At 39.1% G+C, this 20,225-nt stretch overlaps 1 protein-coding gene across 2 annotated transcripts in view; it reads left to right on the forward strand.

Annotated features, from left to right (window-relative positions):
- ptdss1a (phosphatidylserine synthase 1a) overlaps positions 1-20,225 on the forward strand; it is a 28,901-nt gene that overhangs the window by 196 nt on the left and 8,480 nt on the right. Inside the window, exons 2-10 of one of the 2 annotated variants that reach the window (XM_081389310.1) lie at positions 606-951; positions 2,243-2,334; positions 3,184-3,228; positions 3,417-3,541; positions 6,457-6,615; positions 9,260-9,411; positions 9,497-9,638; positions 12,184-12,296; positions 20,054-20,119. In XM_081389310.1, the coding sequence (XP_081245436.1) occupies positions 773-951; positions 2,243-2,334; positions 3,184-3,228; positions 3,417-3,541; positions 6,457-6,615; positions 9,260-9,411; positions 9,497-9,638; positions 12,184-12,296; positions 20,054-20,119 (1,073 nt within the window). In that variant the 5' untranslated portion in view covers positions 606-772. Of the gene's footprint in view, positions 1-382; positions 952-2,242; positions 2,335-3,183; positions 3,229-3,416; positions 3,542-6,456; positions 6,616-9,259; positions 9,412-9,496; positions 9,639-12,183; positions 12,297-20,053; positions 20,120-20,225 lie in introns of those variants that run through there. The other variant, XM_081389309.1, reaches the window with a different exon arrangement.

A 20,225-nucleotide genomic window follows, 5' to 3' on the forward strand; every position in this document is an offset into this window, starting at 1 on the left:
CACTGATTACATACAAATGTCAATTATTGTAAAGAAAGTTTACAAACACACTAATATTTGACAGAAAGATAAAAAACAAGTGCTGTTTTTTATGCACTCTAAAACGCTGGGTTGTTTCAACCCATGTTTGGGTCAAAAATGGACAAACCCAACAGCTGGGTTTAAAAATTGTATTTAAAATGTGGAGAAAAAAAGGTTGGGTTTATCCATATTTGACCCAAACAATTTTTTAGAGCTGTGTGTAAAAATTGTCTTTTGCTGTTGTAAAACCTAAACTTAACCTTTAATTATTTATATTCTCTACTGTATATAACTTATCAAAACGAAAGACCACGTTTTCCAATGTTGGTGTGTAAATGCAATACACACACACAGGTGTGTTATTCAACAGCAGAGTGACCTTGAGCGCGTGAGAGACTCAAACAGCGCTGCATTTTTGGCCTATTTGGCTTGCCATAGCGGCTCTACGCCCGGCGCTGCATGCAAACCAATGAAAATACACGGAATTTTCTGTTTTCATCCAAAGTGTCTGCCATCTTTCTGCTTCGTACATGCATCGCTCTCTCTGATGCTGTGCAGCTGATATAGTGTTCATGCATTTGCAGCGTCCAGATCCGGAGAGCACACATGCATGGCCGTCATTCGTGCAGCAGACGCCAGAGAGAGAGAGGGAGAGAGAGAGCGAGAGAGAGAGAGCTGCTAACAACATCACGGTAATCAAAGGTGAATCCGGGACAGAGAGGAAACACGCCGATCTGCTGATCTCACGTGCATGGCTTCAACGTTCGGCTGCCGGACTCTCAGTAAACATGATGTGAATTACAGAATGCATTTCCGCATGATCAACGAACAGCAGGTGGAGGACATCACCATCGAGTTCTTCTACAAACCACACACTATCACCCTGCTGACATGCACCGTGCTCAGCCTGATGTACTTCGCGTTTACGCGGTGAGTGACGCACAACCCTAAAGCCACACAAAGAGTTGCAATAACGGCATGTCACTATAGCAACACGGCATTTCAATTCGAGATCTGTCTTTGGTGGCTTTTAGTGCATGTTTGTTGTTTTGAGGTCACCTATAATGCGTGTGTATTTCTAAAGTCGACGAAAACGATCTTCTATCGAAGTGCGAATATCACTTCCGGGAAAACGGACAAAAATATTGATGACGTCATCGTGCACTCGGGGACATTTTTTTGATTCAATAAAATGCTTTCTAGAAAGACAATGTCCCTCCCCCGTGATACTGCCATTTTCTATAAGGAAGTAGCAAATCATGGTTCATGTCTGTGATGTAAACAGGAGACTATTGGTTATTCATATTATAATGTGTTCATGGGATATTTAAAGTCGGCATGAAACAGAAGTTGCAATTATCTTTTCTTCCTTATTGTCACATATCTAAATGAAACGGCTTTTGAAACACGAAATAATGTAGGGTGGTTCTGTCCATCAGAAAGAATTATTGGATGGTTGTGGTTTGCTATTGGTGGATCTCATGTGATGTGAGTGACAGGTTGCCACGCCCTCGCGCCAGTAAACGCATCATCAGAGACGAGATGAGCTGCAAGAGGGAGGGGAAGTTATTCTGAATAAAGATGACAAGGCACATGAATAAAAAAAAAAACAGTAATGATGTGAACAGATTAATTATGAATAATAAGTACTGCAATATTCCATTTAAAAAAAAAAGAATTGTCAATTAAAATTTTATGATGGTGACTTTAAGTTACAGCTGGCAGTTTTTGGCCTTTGTACTGTCTTAATGCATATTACTGGTCTTTAATGTAAACAATTGCTCTGTGCATTTGTATTTTTTATTACAAATATAATAGAACCAATTCCCCTCCTTGCATTTATCTTTTCTTCTGATATTATACACGGATGTATGTCACAATATGGAAGAAAGGATCTGTTACTACGTTTTATTTCATCATTACATTAAAGGAATTTTTGCAACTGAGCACAGGCAGAATACTTGGAAAATATTTGTTGAAAGCAGAAGCGGTAGTTCTCATTAGTTTCAGTTCCGGAAAAGTTAGTTCTGGAAAATAAATGTTTCATGCTTTTGTTTTGAAATTTTCAATAAAACGACATTTATTTATGAGATGTGGCTGACTACGTGTACGTGGATCGACTGTTTTTTTTGGTGTGTGAGGTCGATGGTGAAATAGAAAGAGGAAGATCGTCTGTTTGTGCTGGTGAATTTGAGTGTGTGACCACATGTTTCCGTTGCAGAGATGATGGAAACCATGACAATAACCTGTGGGTGGGTCTCATCCTGGTCATCTCGTTCTTCTTGATCATCAGCGTCCTTGCCTTCCCAAACGGTAAGAGTCTTGAACTCAGGCTGGTATCGGAGAGCTCCAAGTGTTTTATGATCATGCTCACATGGTTCTGTTCAGATTCATAACTAAGGCTGCATGATATTGCATTGCAATATGCATTAGTGAGATTGTGCAGGCTGCGATTTAATTAAATAAAAATGTCCTTACCTACTTCAGAGCGAAGCGCAGCATTTACACACCTGATATTATGAGCTGCATGCGTGTAAATGAACACAATGCTGAGCTTAACTCTGAAACCGGCACTGCATGTTTTTATTTGCTGCCAACCCGTCAAAATAAAAAGTTGATTGGTTACCGTTTAAAAAATGAAGAGATTATTCATCAAATTCAAATCAAATGATTAATTATGAGTATTGTAATTTTACACTAGAATAAAATTATTTTTAATTCTCTATTTTTGTTTTGGTTTTACAGTACCATTATATTACAATATTGTTTTCTTTAAGATTTTCTGTAATTTAATAATCACAATAAAATCATAAGGTATAATCCACGACTAGCTGTGCATTCATCTATTTTAATGCACGATGCAGAGGCAAAGAACCATGGATTATGACTTTTATACCATGGTTATTTGCCAGCATTGACAACTTAAAGTTGTTATTGATGTTTGCCGCGCTATATTTGACGGAAGGGTAAAACAAATTCCCCCAACTCACTCTACAATGATTCGTTCTTTTCAAATTAAGTCATCTGGTGAAAAATCCAGTATTTCTTCTGTATCTGATATATTTCACAGAAAAACACAATTTTGCAATGTCATGTTTTTCCAGTATCATGCAGTCATATTCATAACTCTCTTTATAACTCTATTCATAAATTTCTTTTCAGGTCCGTTTACTAGACCCCATCCAGCAATATGGCGTATAGTGTTCGGTGAGTGGATCAGACGTGTTTATGTGACCTTGATGGCCAATTATGAAGCTTAATGATAAACATACACTGTCAGATGCTTTTTAAACATGAATTAATGATGAGGTCGTGTCTAAGTGGTTGGATTAATGGGTTCATGTAATTTTCCACCTTCATCTTTTCTGAAGTGCATGTTTTATGTTGTTGTACAGGATTGAGTGTGCTGTACTTCCTCTTCCTCGTTTTCATCATCTTCCTGAACTGGGAGCAGGTGAAGTCTGTCATGTACTGGCTGGATCCCAATCTTCGCTATGCCAAACGAGAGGCTGACATCATGGTCAGTGACGTTCAGGGAAATATGACTCAGTTTTGTTATTAAAGAAGTAGTTCACCCACAAATTAGTATAAAGTCATTATGATTAAGCCCTAAAAAGGACAAAATATTTTCTCTTCTGTCAGAGAGAAACCATACAAATATGTTGTATATATATATATATATATATATATATATATATATATATATATATATATATATATATATATACACACACATATACAGTGAGGAAAATAAGTATTTGAACACCCTGCTATTTTGCAAGTTCTCCCACTTGGAAATCATGGAGGGGTCTGAAATTGTCATCGTAGGTGCATGTCCACTGTGAGAGACATAATCTAAAAAAAAAAAAATCCAGAAATCACAATATATTATTTTTTAACTATTTATTTGTATGATACAGCTGCAAATAAGTATTTGAACACCTGTCTATCAGCTAGAATTCTGACCCTCAAAGACCTGTTAGTCTGCCTTTAAAATGTCCACCTCCACTCCATTTATTTTCCAAATTAGATGCACCTGTTTGAGGTCGTTAGCTGCATAAAGACACCTGTCCACCCCATACAATCAGTAAGAATCCAACTACTAACATGGCCAAGACCAAAGAGCTGTCCAAAGACACTAGAGACAAAATTGTACACCTCCACAAGGCTGGAAAGGGCTACGGGGAAATTGCCAAGCAGCTTGGTGAAAAAAGGTCCACTGTTGGAGCAATCATTAGAAAATGGAAGAAGCTAAACATGACTCAATCTCCCTCGGACTGGGGCTCCATGCAAGATCTCACCTCGTGGGGTCTCAATGATCCTAAGAAAGGTGAGAAATCCGCCCAGAACTACACGGGAGGAGCTGGTCAATGACCTGAAAAGAGCTGGGACCACCATTTCCAAGGTTACTGTTGGTAATACACTAAGACGTCATGGTTTGAAATCATGCATGGCACGGAAGGTTCCCCTGCTTAAACCAGCACATGTCAAGGCCCGTCTTAAGTTTGCCAATGACCATTTGGATGATCCAGAAGAGTCATGGGAGAAAGTCATGTGGTCAGATGAGACCAAAATAGAACTTTTTGGTCATAATTCCACTAAACGTGTTTGGAGGAAGAAGAATGATGAGTACCATCCCAAGAACACCATCCCTACTGTGAAGCATGGGGGTGGTAGCATCATGCTTTGGGGGTGTTTTTCTGCACATGGGACATGGCGACTACACTGTATTAAAGGGTTACTTCAGGATTTAGCATTAAGCTTTGTATTAGTAGAAAACCTGTAGTATTTTCGAATTACCATGCTTTCCCCCCTCATATCCCCCTGAGAGGAGAGATTTATGTATTTTTTGTCTGGAAAAAATCCTCCGATGACGCAAAAATCGTCATTTTGCGTCATCGGAGGATTTTCTGTCCAGAGGCTAAAGACTACAGCCAGTAGATGGCGTTGTTCCGCATGTTTTCAGCCCGCCCATAGAGGGTGGGATCTCACTCACAGAATGTACACAGTATCAGCCGTCTTTCTTTGGAAGCTAAGCTAGCATGCTCTTGTTCTGTGGAGAAAGCTGAATAATAGGAGAAAGCTGAGTAAGTAGGGGTTACCATCTTCCTTTTCCCGGACTTGTCCGGCGGGCGAGACTGTTAAAAATGTCCGGGATTCGGCTTTTGCGTTCTGCGGTCGCCATTCATTGTTTACATGCACACCTCTCGTTTCAATCTAACTGAATTAATTCCGATCGGTGAATCTGACTGTAGTGTTTACATGAACGCTAAACAAGTGATTGGTTGGTTGATGTGCGTTTTAACATTGCTAAGAAAATTCCCGCTCCTCCGTGAGAGATGCGAGACCCGGCGCGTCTCAGTGATGACGCCACCGGCCTCGCGCCGTTCTCCCGCGGCCGTCAGCCTCGTCCTGCTCGCCACAGTAAACATGATGAATGGCGACTGTAGAACGCAAAAGCCGAATCCCGGACATTTTGGGTCTCTAAATCCCTGGCAAACTCATCACTTACTTAGGCTAGCCTTGTTGTTTTCAACTGTGCTCTCTAACCGGTAGGCGTGGCCTCCTAAGGCAGCGAAGCAAGTGCATTCTGGGAGTTGTTGTCTTTCATCCACATAAGCCAAAAATACATTTTCTGGCTTTTCTCAGTCTAGAAAGCTCCAAATTCAAAAATTTCTCCACATTTCTTCTACTTAAATGACCTATTTTAAATACACATTCATCTTCCCAGAGGTGAAGTATCCCTTTAAGGAGAGAATGACCGGGGCCATGTATTGCGAGATTTTGGGGAATAACCTCCTTCCCTCAGTTAGAGCATTGAAGATGGGTCGAGGCTGGGTCTTCCAACATGACAATGACCCGAAGCACACAGCCAGGATAACCAAGGAGTGGCTCTGTAAGAAGCATATCAAGGTTCTGGCGTGGCCTAGCCAGATTTATTTTTTATTTTTTACACACACATACATACACACAACGTATTTGTATGGTTTCTCTCTGGCAGAAGAGAAAATATTTTGTCCTTTTATATATATATGATTTTTCAAAGTTGTAAATAAAACAGATTATTGTAGTGTTTTACAAGAAAATACAATTTAATATTACTTCTAAATTTCACATTTAATTAAATGTTTTACTTGCCTTTTCTTTGTGATTAACTGTGACATTTCTGAGTGAGAATTGTTTCTACTCCAATTTTTTTTCAGTGGAAACAAAGCACATCAAACTCAGTTAAACTTTAACTAAAATTTCAATAATAATAAAAAAAAACATTCAAACTCTCCATGAAAACAATAATAGTATCTCAATGATACTAAAATAAGTCACAAATCTCAAAATGATGCATTACGCTCAGTTGAACTTTAAGCCCACAATAGCAGATTTAAGCGAGTGTTAAACATGTCACTGATGTTCTTCTGGTGTTGTGATGATTGACAGGAGTATGCGGTGAACTGTCATGTGATCACATGGGAGCGAATCCTCAGCCACTTTGACATCTTCGCTTTCAGTCATTTCTGGGGTTGGGGCATGAAGGCTCTGCTCATCCGCAGCTACGGCCTTTGCTGGAGCATCAGCATCACCTGGGAGCTCACCGAGGTAAACCTCTGCAACTCATGGGATAGTGTCGATGCATTGCTTCACATATAACATGAAGTGCTGGGCGGTTCATTCCGAATACCGGTGTTTATTTTTCTTATGATATTCATTTTTTATATAATGCAATACCGGTGTATGGAAACGCGGTGCGGCGCGACACTGTTAGGGCACAGCTGTATGTTTTACTAAGTGTGACGGTGAAGATCAATAGGTTAAACTATAATTGATAGCTGTCAAATTATAATACAGTGTTTCCCATACATTGGTTCACAATATCAACACAGCCTTTTGGAAAATCAATTTGTGGTTGGTTTTGACATCGTTGAATGAACATGAGCACTGCACGTTCCAAAGTCAAAACGCGGCGTGGGTGTTTTTATATGAATGTATCTGAACTAAGTAAACTGACTGTCTTTAGTTATTTTCAATGAATCTTTCCTCATCTTTCCTGATAAAGCAGTGTTTACGAGCGCTGCACTGGTTTGTGTACAGCCGTTACCATGGAAACCGCTGTTTCTGCCGCTCCTACAGCGCCTCCTGCTGGCACCTCTCTGTAAACAGCCTTGCAAACCTGTATTAAAGGGATATTCCACTTTTTTTGGGAAATAGGCTCATTTTACAACTCCTCCAGAGTTAAACAGTTGAGTTTTACCGTTTTCGAATCCATTCAGCCGAACTCCGGGTCTGGCGGTACCACTTTTAGCATAGCATAGCTTAGCATAGATCATTGAATCGGACAGGACCATTAGCATCTCTCTCAAAAAAATTACCAAAGAGTTTAGGTATTTTTCCTATTTCAAACTTGACTCTTCTGTAGTTACATCGTGCACTAAGACCGATGGAAAATGTAAAGTTGCGATTTTCTAGGCTGATATGGCTAGGAACTATACTCTCATTCCTGCATAATAATCAAGAAACTTTGCTGCCATACCATAAGTCCAGCAGGCGTAATGATATGATGCCTCCACCGAAGTCCATTAATACCTGACAATGGACACCTCGAAGGGCATTAACCCGCTTATACCATGGTCACATGCCAAATAACAAATAACACATTTTTAAAACATTAGTTTATATTTTAATTAGTTTTACAATCGAAATCTAAAGTTTTTACAAACAATAACTTGGTTTCCCTGGTTACGCCTGACGGTTTATTTACTAGGTGTCCTCTATCATTTTTTAATGGACACCCTGCAGCCAATCAGAATCGAGTATTCACCCAGACCATGGTATAAATAATTTTAAATATATTTTAAAGATTATTTGTTTTTACACACTTTAAGCATTATCGTATCACATATCGAATATTGCATTATTTAATGAGATATCGCATTTTTCTTCAATATCGTGCAGCCCTACTTTGGTTCAAAACTTAGTTAATTTAGCAATCCCAGAATTCATTGTGAAATGCGCAATGAAAAACAAATCATCCAAGATGAAGGATGAAGTGAGAATTTATCAATATTACTGTATTACAATATTATATTGAGTCTGGCTCCAAAGTATATAGTGAGAAATATTGCTAAATATAATAAAATATGAATGAATTATTATTAAGCAGGGCTCTGGACTGAGACCTCTCATTTTGAGACCTTTTTGAATACATTTTGTTCGAGGTTGCATAAGAGCTGCCTTTTATGTTGCATATGAGAAACATAAAACATCAATACAAACAAAAGCACAAGCTCAGAACAGGTTTTCACAGGCTGATCTCGATCACGCAACACTGTTACTAAAAAGCGCTGAGAGATCTAGTGAGAAAGCATTTGAATTTGTCACACCATTAATAGCATCGCAGCGAGATCTAGTGTGAAGCGTTCAAGTTCGGCGCAGAATTCTGTTATAAACCACAGATATCAGATCAAACAACACTGACATTGAAACCGTGAGCATTGTGCCATGAACAAACAAGTTATAGAAGGCTTTTCAGTCCACAAATCACCAACATGCACCATGGATTTAATGTAGCAATGCTAACTGTAACCATGGTATTGTGGCAGAAATAGTCTAATGGTTTTACGTTATTCAATTTTGGGTTTGTACAACCTTTTAAGAGTGGAATTCAAGCACTTTTCAAGGATTTGCAAGGATCCAGCACTTCAAATCTCTAAATATTATCCAGTTTAAATGTTATTTTTATTAACATTTTAAAATATTTGATTCCCATGTTTTCACATGTTACTGTTGTTGTTAAGTTCTTTTTTTCTGCATCTCAACTCAAGCTCAGTGCTTTACTGTCAAATGTAAAATATTACGAGTTGCTGCACTTATTATTGCAAAACAATAGTGATTTTATGATTAAATTCCCTTTATGATTAAAAATCCCCCCAGCGCTACCAGATCAGGTGCTGGTACCTCCATCTGTAGATCTACTAGCAACGTGATTCTGTAATATGCATAAAAACATGCATCAAACAAAATAGTTAACTCAAGTAGTTTATTACCATATTGTGGTATTTAATTGAATTAATTATAATTTATAACTGAATATGTTAATAAACTACTTAAGTTAACTATTTTGTTTGATGCATGTTGTCATATTGCTAGTTTGAAAGATGTTAATGGCAAACGCAGCTGAAATCAATGGTGAGTCGAGTCTCTTGAAGAGCACACAATAATACACAAATATAATCTCTCCGTACAGTTGTTCTTCATGCATCTTCTTCCTAATTTTGCGGAGTGCTGGTGGGATCAAGTAATCCTGGATATTCTGTTGTGTAACGGAGGAGGCATCTGGCTGGGAATGACTGTCTGCCGTTTCTTAGAGATGCGCACGTATCACTGGGCCAGTATCAAGTAAGAGATCTGATTCATTTCAAACTGGACTTTGCAGCATTTACAGTGGCTAGAAACTGTGCAAACTGTGTTTTCTGCTGAACAGAGACATCCACAGCACCACGGGCAAGATCAAACGTGCAGTTTTACAGTTCACGCCTGCCAGCTGGACATACGTGCGCTGGTTCGACCCCAAGTCTTCCTTGCAGAGGGTGACGGGAGTCTATCTGTTCATGATCATATGGCAGGTTAGTAAAATTTGCGTCTTAATCAGCCAATCTTAAGAAATAAAACGGGTTTAATTTTGGACCTGATTAGTTAAGCAATCCCAGAATGCATTGTGAAATGCATTTAAGATGGAGGATTCATCCTCTTATATAGTGAGACATATTGATAAATATATGTAAGGGATGATCAACGGCTCGCTGTGCATTCAATTAATTTGTTTTAATGCACACCCACACAAACACACCCCTTCCTCATTGCTCCACCTCAAAAACACTCACTCTAATCCTAACAGCCGAGTTGGTCTTGATCCCCCTGCAAGCGAGTCGAGTGCACTAACAATGACACTAAACACCGCATTCACTAGCAGTCGTCAGCGCGTCTCTCTCTAACTGGACTCCGTTACACACGCAATCCAAGAGAGGATGTGTATCATAGCAGAAGCGCATCAGAATAATGCGTCACGAAAAATAAAGCGCAGATGATGAACGAATGACAAGGAAGCACAAAAAATGAATGACAGTACACAAAAGTAATTACAAACAAGAGTTGGTTGTTAGTTGCCAACAGCACAGCAGCTCCAGACACACAATAGTCGGACAGGACTAGTTTAACATGGAGAGGTGGGGTAGAGTAATTATTACCAGAGCTTCTCTGTGATTTTAGTCCAGTCCGAATGTGCATCTCAGTAATCATTCTGGACAATGTCAGTAAAGATTACGGCGACTTTTACCTTCAGTAAAAAGGTCTGGAAAAATGACCTCAGGTGATACTAATCCTGTGCGAATAGACACGCTGTAAATATGTACGTAAATATTTAGTCATTTCCTGTTTAAAAGTAGTTTTCTGTGGTTTTTCAAGTATGGAGACGCTTGAAAAAGCATTCAGTTGCGTTCTAGACGCTGGGACGAGTCTGTGGCAAAACTTTTCCACACACCATTCAGATCAGAGAGAAGATCGAAAGCACTTGTTAGAGACACAAAACATCTTTTAGTGTTAGATAAGTGCCTATTACCAACACAATCCAATCTGAAGTTAATTAATACATCGTTCGACCGGACATAACTGTTTTATATATATAAATATAGGTTATATGTGTTTGCGCACGTGATATCAGGAAGCAGACATAACTCTTTATTTTCAGTGATTTCTTCCATCTCGTCTTTCTTCAGTTCAAATCTCCCTCTTGCTCGTCTCTCTCCTCCACCGTCATGCGCGGATACTAATGCGGATACTAATGCTGATTGGCCACACGTTTGTTGTTGTGTCGGCCCTACTATCTTCCAAACAGCGTATTTCAAAAATGACTTACCCCACCTTTAATAGTTAAATAAATAATAATTCATTAAATACCACATTATATTAATTAACCGTATTTAAAAGTTAAATATTTGAACTTTTATGGTCAGCATAAAAAATAATTACTGTAGTTTGATTGGCTTTAACTAGCTCAAAAATGTGGGTCATATGAGTTCTCTAGAGAGAACGGGCAGTCAGACTAAAAGTGCAGACTCGTTTCCATGGCGATGAAAGCACGCTCTTCATTCTCTATTGTGAGAGAGCGAGGCCGGTCTCTTCGCTCCCTATTGAGGGCCCTTTAAATTGTAATTAAATGTCTTTGAAATGGGAATTCGGAGGAGGGGAGTGTGTTCCACTTCAGAGACCGTGACCAAATTAGTTGACAACTGAATACTGGTTTTGGTGTCGTGTGAATCTCTAAAGCATAATCTGAACTAACTGCACTGTGATTCTTATTACAAATGTAGCTTTTATTAATAAGTAGTCATATTTCCACTTCTTTTTGTATGATCGTTTAGAATAGATCATTAGCTTTGTTTTAAGTAGGTCAGGAAACAACATCACCATTAAAGTAGAATGACTGCGTGCAAAATATGATTTATTTTTTATATCATCGCAAAACAAAAAAAATATACTTGACAATAGGTATATCTAAAAGTCAGTTTGAAACCATCCATGCATTTCTTTAGCAATATTTGCTAGAATTATCAATATTTCTAATACAAGTTTGATGTGACAGTCGCAACAAAAGGCAAATTAACAGGTTAGTATTAACAGATTAATTCAAATTCATTCTTTACTGAACTTTATTAATTGTAAAATTGCATCTAGTTTTTCTTTTGGTTTATTGCATAACATTTCTAACTCCTTTCTACACAGAACTTTATTAATTTACTTCTGCAGTTCAGTTTTGTCCCAGTTCTCAAGGGTCATTGGATTTAGTTTTTCCAAAAAGCTTTTTTTTTTTGGTTCAATGCATAAAATAATCTCTCTCTCTCTCTCTCTCTCTCTCTCTCTCTCTCTCTCTCTCTCTCTCTCTCTCTCTCTCTCTCTCTCTCTCTCTCTCTCTCTCTCTCTCTCTCTCTCTCTCTCTCTCTCTCTCTCTCTCTCTCTCTCTCTCTCTCTCTCTCTCTCTCTCTCTCTCTCTCTCTCTCTCTCTCTCTCTCTCTCTCTCTCTCTCTCTCTCTCTCTCTCTCTCTCTCTCTCTCTCTCTCTCTCTCTCTCTCTCTCTCTCTCTCTCTCTCTCTCTCTCTCTCTCTCTCTCTCAAGCTAACAGAGTTGAACACGTTCTTCCTGAAGCACATCTTCGTGTTCCCAGCATGCCACGCTCTCAGCTGGTGCAGAATTCTGTTCATCGGTATCATCACTGCCCCCACCGTACGGTAGGTACACATATAACAATATATAACAAAATGTCATTCCCAACTTGTTTTACTTCCAAAGTCTGATGTATTTCAGAGTAAAACATGAAAAAGTGAAGGGTGGAACTGATTTTTATCCATTGGGAATTGATTGATTTATTGATTTGTGACATAAGCCAAAAAGAAAAGTTGTTACATTTTTCTAATCCATGGTTTCCCAAACTGGGCTTTGTAAGCTAATGAAAAGCGAATAATTAATTAAATCATAAAAATATAAATAACTTAAAATGAGCAGCGTGTCAAAACATCAAAGTGGTTCACACCACAAGCGCTCAGGGTCGTTTATAGTAATGATCTTTCAACGCTACATCCACTAATATCTTTATCTAGAGCCAGACGTGCTTTATTTAAACACTTTATGGTCAGTGTGTGTTAATTCTCTCTCGCGCTGAAGACATAAAGCGCCACATTAAGAGCTGTGGATGACGCTGTTATTTTAAGAACAGAAGCAGAAAGAAATTATAGCTGCAAGCAGCGATGAAAAGGGCCCTCGCACCCCTGCCACCGCCACCCGGCGCCTTTAGTAAAGGCCTTAAGATTACACTCACCAAATTTGAAGAGGATCAGATCAAAACTGTAGGAGGAGTTCGTTAAAGTACAACATCAGGAAATGGCAAAAACTGCACAAAATCTGAGAGTAAGTTCAAAATAGCTGACTTCCTGTTGTGTTTAGGGCTATGCTCCAAGAGACTTTTTTGTAGGTATTGGGTCATTACATGTATGTACCAAATTTCATACCTGTACGTGAAACGTAGAGCCGGGGCAAAATGTAGGGGCAATAATTAATCCATTTTGCCCCACCCAATTTTGAAAACCACATCACATAAATTTTCACCACTTCTGAAGCGTATGCAAAGTTTCATGATTTTTCGAGCACGCTTTGTATTTGCCACACTTCCTGCTACCAGCAGGTGGCGCTATTCCTATAACCAAATATGAGCATGGTCATGTGTTCAGGACAGGACTCTTATCAAACTTGTGAAGTTTGGGACAGATTGGAAATTGTATGCCCGAGTTACTGCTAGGGCTGTCACTTTACGTTCGAAAATCGATTGCACAATCGATTGGACCAACCAACGCAAGTTTCGAAAACGAAAATAGGGAATCGATTTTAACGGTCTTTTCTCGGAGCGCGTCCAGCTCGTCACGATCTTGTCACGATACGCCCGCAGCAAACGCGCGTCACACAGCAACTGCAGGCTCTGACAAACAGGCATAACAGCAAATTATCTTTCTGCATAATGTGTCTCTTTTTGCTACAAAACTGTGAATTCTGCCGGTATGCAGACAGTCTCATGCATTCAGATACAAATTCGGGCTACGCGTCTACAATCGACAACGTAGGCGAAATTTCTTTGACATTTCTAATCGTAAACACAGCCATGTTGAAGACTGAGGTAATGTTTTTCATTTATGCTATGGCAGTCCACTCTGCTTATTGTTTTTCAAGAATGTTGCACTCCTGTTTGTCATTGTGTACGAAACTTCACGCCAATAAATCATCAGAAATACAGACTTGTGCGCGTCTCAAGCGCCCTCTTTACGTTCGTCCTAATGCCTGTTCGTTGTCCGTGGATTTGCCCATATTTTGCGTTTAAAATGGAAACGTCTTTAGACATGGAAAATCGATTTTACAATCGATTCAATGAACACTTATGTCTCAAAAATCGAACAGGATTTTTTCACAAAAGTGACAGCCCTAGTTACTGCAGGCTGTCTGTGGTTGCCTAGCAACATCGGAACTGCAAGCAACATTAATATTGAACTTATCTGATCATGCATATCACCAAAAGGCCGAAATTGGGTGAACATTTGTCAGGCCGCCGAGGGCACACCCTTCGATGAAAACTCTAGATCTTCGCAATTTAACGTCGCAAAGGCCTTAAGATTCCACTCACCAAATTTGAAGAGGATCAGATCAAAACTGTAGGAGGAGTTCGTTAAAGTACAACATCAGGAAATGGTGAAAAATGCCCAAAATCTGAGAGGAAGTTCAAAATAGCTGACTTCCTGTTGTGTTTAGGGCTATGCTCCAAGAGACTTTTTTGTAGGTATTGGGTCATTTACATGTATGTACCAAATTTCATACCTGTAAGTGAAACCAGGAGCCGGGGCAAAATGTGGGTAGCCTGGCTCCGCCCTCCTACGTACTTCCGCTCAATTTCATTTTCCTTCAGTACTAAGTCTGGGACTGCTGTATATTCTTAGGTTTCCAGAAACAAATTTTTTGTAGGACCAATCAGCGAATAGAGGGAGTGGCTGAGAACGATGACGTTGATGTGATCACACACATGACTAGCGTCGGCCAATAGTGAGCCTACGTGTGACGTACAACACACAGACGCGCTGCTTTATCAAGACTCGAGGAACAGAGAGAAGGAAATGAATAGTGGAATAAAGTCTTTTTTTTTTTTTTTTTGAGCACAAAAAGTATTCTCGTCGCTTTATAAACTTTATAAAAGACAGACATCTTATTCTAAACATAATCCTCTGATCATTCCGACGACCACACGTTAGCGATTGGCTATGGCAGATCCTGAGTGACTCTGGGCAGATCCAATAGTTTTGAACTTTAACAGAGAACCCGCCTACAAGGAAGTAAACGTTTCTCAATGGAGCGAGGACAGACTCTCTGTACAAATGAAATGTACGAGAGTCTGGTAGAACCAGGCTAAAATGTGGGGGCAATAATTTACCGAATTTGCCCCACTCAATTTTGAAAACCATATCACACGTAAATTTTCACCACTTCTGAAGCGTGTGCAAAGTTTCATGAGTTTTCGAGCATGTTTAGGCCCTCTAAAAAGCGATTCACTTTGGAGAAGAATAATAATAAATATAGCTGCGAGCAGCGATTACGGGCCCAAGCCGGTGGCACCGCCACCCTGGTGCCTTTAGTTACATAAAGGCACCGGGGTGGCGGTGCCACCGGCTTTGGCCCTTCATCGCTGCTCGCAGCTATATTTATATATATATTTTATATATATATATATATATATATATATATATATATATATAAGACAGAAACCTTATTAGCTTATTCTGATTTTATGATACACTCAAAATATCCCACAACAAATCTTTTAAATTTAATGTAAAAATTAAAACGAAAGTAAGCACTGTTGGGCTTACGTAACCCTCTCATTAGAATCAAAATGTTTCAGCATTTGCGATGTATTTGGATGCTAAACTATTCTTTATTATAGGCTTTGTTCTTCACTCGTGTTCCAATATCGACAGAAAAAATCATCCTCTTCACACGCGCAAAAATGTGCTTGAAACATCACAGTGGAGCGGTGCTTACTGTGAATGTACGAATTGTACTACTGACTATTTAGAGCAGTGTAATTTTTATATGTTAGGTTAACTATTTTATTATTATATTTTATTAAGGCTATAATGAACAGGCTGCGATGTCAAGATTGCAATGCTGGAATGTGTGTTTGTGTGTGTGTGTGTGTGTGTGTGTGTGTGTGTGTGTGTGTGTGTGTGTGTGTGTGTGTATGTGTGTGTGTGTGTGTGTGTGTGTGTGTGTATGTGTGTTCATGTTTTTCTATCCCGGTGGGGACTTCAACCTGAATGCACACAGACTCATGGGGACTCGTGTCACAGTGGGGACCTAAATAGAGGTCCCCATGGGTAAACAAGCTTATAAATCATACAGAATGAGTTTTTTTTGGAAATGTAAAAATGCAGAAAGTTTTCAGTGATGGGTAGGTTTAGGGGTAGGGTTAGTGTAAGGAGATAAAATATACAGTTTGTACAGTATAAAAATCATTAAATCTATGGAGAGTCCCCACAAAGATAGTAAACCGTGTGTGTGTGGGTGGGTGTGTGTGTGTGGTGTGGGCGCGATTGAACAGTGGACACATAAAAACATACTCCGTCATTATACAGGACGACATTCAAACTGCAAAGTGTTAACTTATATTTGTGTACAGTTGCAATAAAACACAACATTGTGCTTTTGTAAAATAATTTCAAGCAATCAACCCCCGAAAGGCGCTAATTTTAAAATTAAACTAAAATGCTCATGGCTGCACGGGCATTCATAACGGTGCGCATCCACGGCGAGGAACGAGCAGAACAGAGTGAACGTTTTTCAGTTAATTCCTACTTCCATAGGAATTCATTTGAAACGCTCGCTCAACCACTATCAATGTCAGTGTGGACGAACATATTTTACTTTCGTTTTTAAGTTGGCGATTCAAAAGCCTCCAGCGGTGTCACACGTCGATTAACCGGTGGTAAAATATTCTCACCGTCACATACCTAGTATATTTTTATGTAGATACAATAGGCCTACCTGATTTTGAACACAAGAGGGCAGTATAGCCCTATGTATGACTTGACTTTTATGGGACTAAATAGTACAATTACTATTTTTAAACTTATAAATATTTATTAAATTGAAAAAAAAAAAAGAATAAAATGGGTTTAGTTGTGACATTTTTATACTTTTATATAGAAATAAATGGTGTTTAATTACATTTTTAGAAGATGAGGCTTTAAGTGTTACTTTACTTTAGTCCCTCACTATAGCAAAACCGTTTGAGATGTTTAATATCCGTTCACAATTTAGCATCTTTAATGTATCTTTATCATTTTGAAAAAGTTTGGTGTGAATAAAATAAAACCGTTAGGAAGAGTAGCTCAAAAACTCAGAGTCTGAAATATCCAAAAAATCCACATTCAAACCAAAATATCTGACTTCCTTTTGCTCGGAGCTAATAACTGTAAATTAGAAAGTTGTCCGGCTCGGTGAGACCAATATATATACTGATTTTTGTAACTGTTGGTAAAACTAACCCACCCACTTTTGTCAAACGCATGTTGAAAGTGACACACTTCCTGCTGCCAGTTGGTGGCGCTATAACTTTGACTCACAATAGTTACATCCATCTGATCGGCCTCTTACCACGAACATACTGCTAAAGTTTCATCAAGATCAGTTAATGTATGCAGAAGTTATAACACTTCGTCTCCTCTCTTTTCTCGCCATAAATTTGTTTCCTCGCCATGGCCAAACCGTTCGAGATATCAAAAATCCGTCCGCAATTTAGCATTCTCAATGTCTTGACTTCATGCTGACTGAGTTTGGAGGTGATTGAATGAATTCTCTAGGAGGAGTACATCACATTCCACAGCAAGCGTTTTCCAAACAACCCATAATAGCCGACTTCCTGTTGGGCTGGTGTGAAACTTGACAGAGGGAAAGTTGTTCGGCCCGATGAAATCTATATGTGTACCGAGTTTCATATTAATTCATGCAAGCGTGTTTGATATATGGACCAAGTTTTCAGACCCTGTTCAAGAGGGCGCTGTTGAGCCCCCCTGCCACGCCCGTTTCTGAATCTTTTCACATGTCTACTGGCTAATAAGTGTTATGTGTCTGTCGAGTTTCATCCAATTTCAAGCATGCTAAGAGTCTCAAACGCATCCGAAAAGAATATTAAAATTTGATGCGTTGCCACGGCAACAGTATCTAAGATATCAATAATCCTTTCACAGGTCTACATCTGCCGTGTGTTTACATTATACACATAAAATTTGAAGCAAATCGGGTAAAAGTAAGAGGGTGACTTCAAAGCATTTTGAAAGTGACACACTTCCTGCTGCCAGTTGGTGGCGCTATAACTTTGACTCACAATAGTCACATCCATGTGATCGGCCTCTTACAACGAATACACTGCTGAAGTTTCATCAAGATCAGTCAATGTATGCAGAAGTTATAACACACTTCCTGTGTCCCATTATTCGCCATAAATTCGTTTCCTCGCCACGGCCAAACCGTTCGAGATATCAAAAATCTGTTCGCAAGAATTGATCCTCAATGTCTTGACTTTATTCTCACCGAGTTTGGTGGCGATCGGATGAAATCCCTAGGAGGAGTATTTCACATTCCATTGTATGCGTTTTCCAAACAACGTATAATAACCAACTTCCTGTTGGGCTTTTGTAAAACTTAGAGCACGAAAGTTGTTCGGCCCGATGAGATCTATATGTGTACTGAGTTTCATATTATTACATGCAAGCGTGTTTGATTTATGGACCAAGTTTTCGGACCCCATTCCAGGGGGCGCTGTCGAGCCCCCCTGCCACGCCCCGGTACCAGCTTCAGCCCGGCCCTGATGGCCGCAGGTTCTGACGTGTGTGCAAAATTTCAAGAGTTTTTGAGCATGTTAAGGGCCCCAAAAGTGGCAAAAAGGCAAAAAAAAAAATAATGAAGAAAAAAAAAAAAAATAATCCTTACGAAAACAATAGGGCCTTCGCCCTTTCAGGGCTTGGGCCCTAATAAACGGAGCAAAAACAATAGGGTCCTCTAATCATCGGTGTTCGGGCCCTAAATAGATACTTTTGCTAAAATGAGAATATAGTTATACAGATGAGTCTGACCGCTTAAAGGGATACTTCACCGATTAGCATTAAGCTTTGTATCAGTAGAAACCCGGTAGTATTTTCGATTGACCGTGCTTCCCTCTCTCATGTCCCCCTGAGACGAGAGATTTCTGCATTGTGTGTCTGGAAAAAAAAATCGAAAATCGTCATTTAGCGTCATCAGAGTCCAGAGGCGAGAGACTACAGCCAGTAGGAGGAGCTCGTTCTGCATGAGTTCAACCCGCCCATAGGGGGATCTCACGATAAAACGGCGTCTCTTCAGTTTCGAGTCGACTAGTAGCCTAGTTGTGTCATTTCTTCCGATACTGCCCTCTGTAACCGGTAGGCGTGGCTTGGGAGTGGCCTCGTAGGACAGCGAAGCAAGTGCATTCTGGGAGTTGTTGTCTTTCATCTACATGAGCCAAAAATACATTTTCTGGCTTTTCTCAGTCTAGAAGGCACCAACTTCTAAAATAATTTCACATTTCTACTACATAAATGACCTAATTTAAATACACATCATCTATCCAGCGGTGAAAAATCCCTTTAACTAAACCAGGTTTGAGACAAGTTTACACATGGCGCCTTTAGATGTTTTTTCCCCCATACATTTAGCATTATTAGTAAGAATATTCAGAGAATTTTATAATAAACAATGTAATAATTTGAAAAATTATTTAGAGATGGCAAAGGAAGACAAAAAAAAAACTAAGTTAACTTTGTTTTGTGCTCATGATGAGAGTTTTGATTATTTGATTATGCAAGTTGTTTGTTTTTAGTAGTTTATTACTTTGAGCGAAGTATTTTTCCTGAGGTAAACCTGCACCTCCAGTGTGTTTTCTCAGTCCCAAGGCCTTCTATGTGCCATGCACAAAGTGTGTGAGAATGTAAATAAATGAAATAAAAAATAAATAGCCTGATTTAAAAAACAAAACTGATCTTACGTTTTTATATTCATATCTGGTTGGGAGAAATATATGTATTTTTTTCGGTAAATATTGGTAAAAAAATCACTGCCCAAGATTCTCATCTTTGACTATTTTGAGTGTAAACAATAAAACTAAAAAAAGATTAAATATTTAATTTGTTTACTTGCATGTCATGTGACCATTAACTGATTTCAGAGAACCATGAGCATGCAAATGTGTTGTTAACTTATGTGAAATATTAACATAAAATCTCAGGAAGACTTCAGCTGAATGCTGACAAAGAAGTTTGGGAATCACTCTTCTAAAACAATATGAAGAGAATCGACAACAAGACCCAGAACATGTATTAAAGGATAATTCTGACTTTGATTATTCATGTGTACTGATGCATTTCTGTGGTTTGCTCTACAGGCAGTATTATGCGTACCTCACGGACACACAGTGCAAACGGGTCGGGACACAATGCTGGGTGTTCGGGTGAGTTTAAACCTGTGAAAATGACTTGTGTGAAGCCGCCTCCCATGTGGTCCAATGTAATGCACAAGTAACGTTCTTCAGCGAGCACTGATGTTCATGCATGTGT

This window comes from Scardinius erythrophthalmus (genome assembly GCF_964197995.2).
Source record: "Scardinius erythrophthalmus genome assembly, chromosome: 16".
Taxonomy (NCBI): Eukaryota; Metazoa; Chordata; class Actinopteri; order Cypriniformes; family Leuciscidae; genus Scardinius; species Scardinius erythrophthalmus.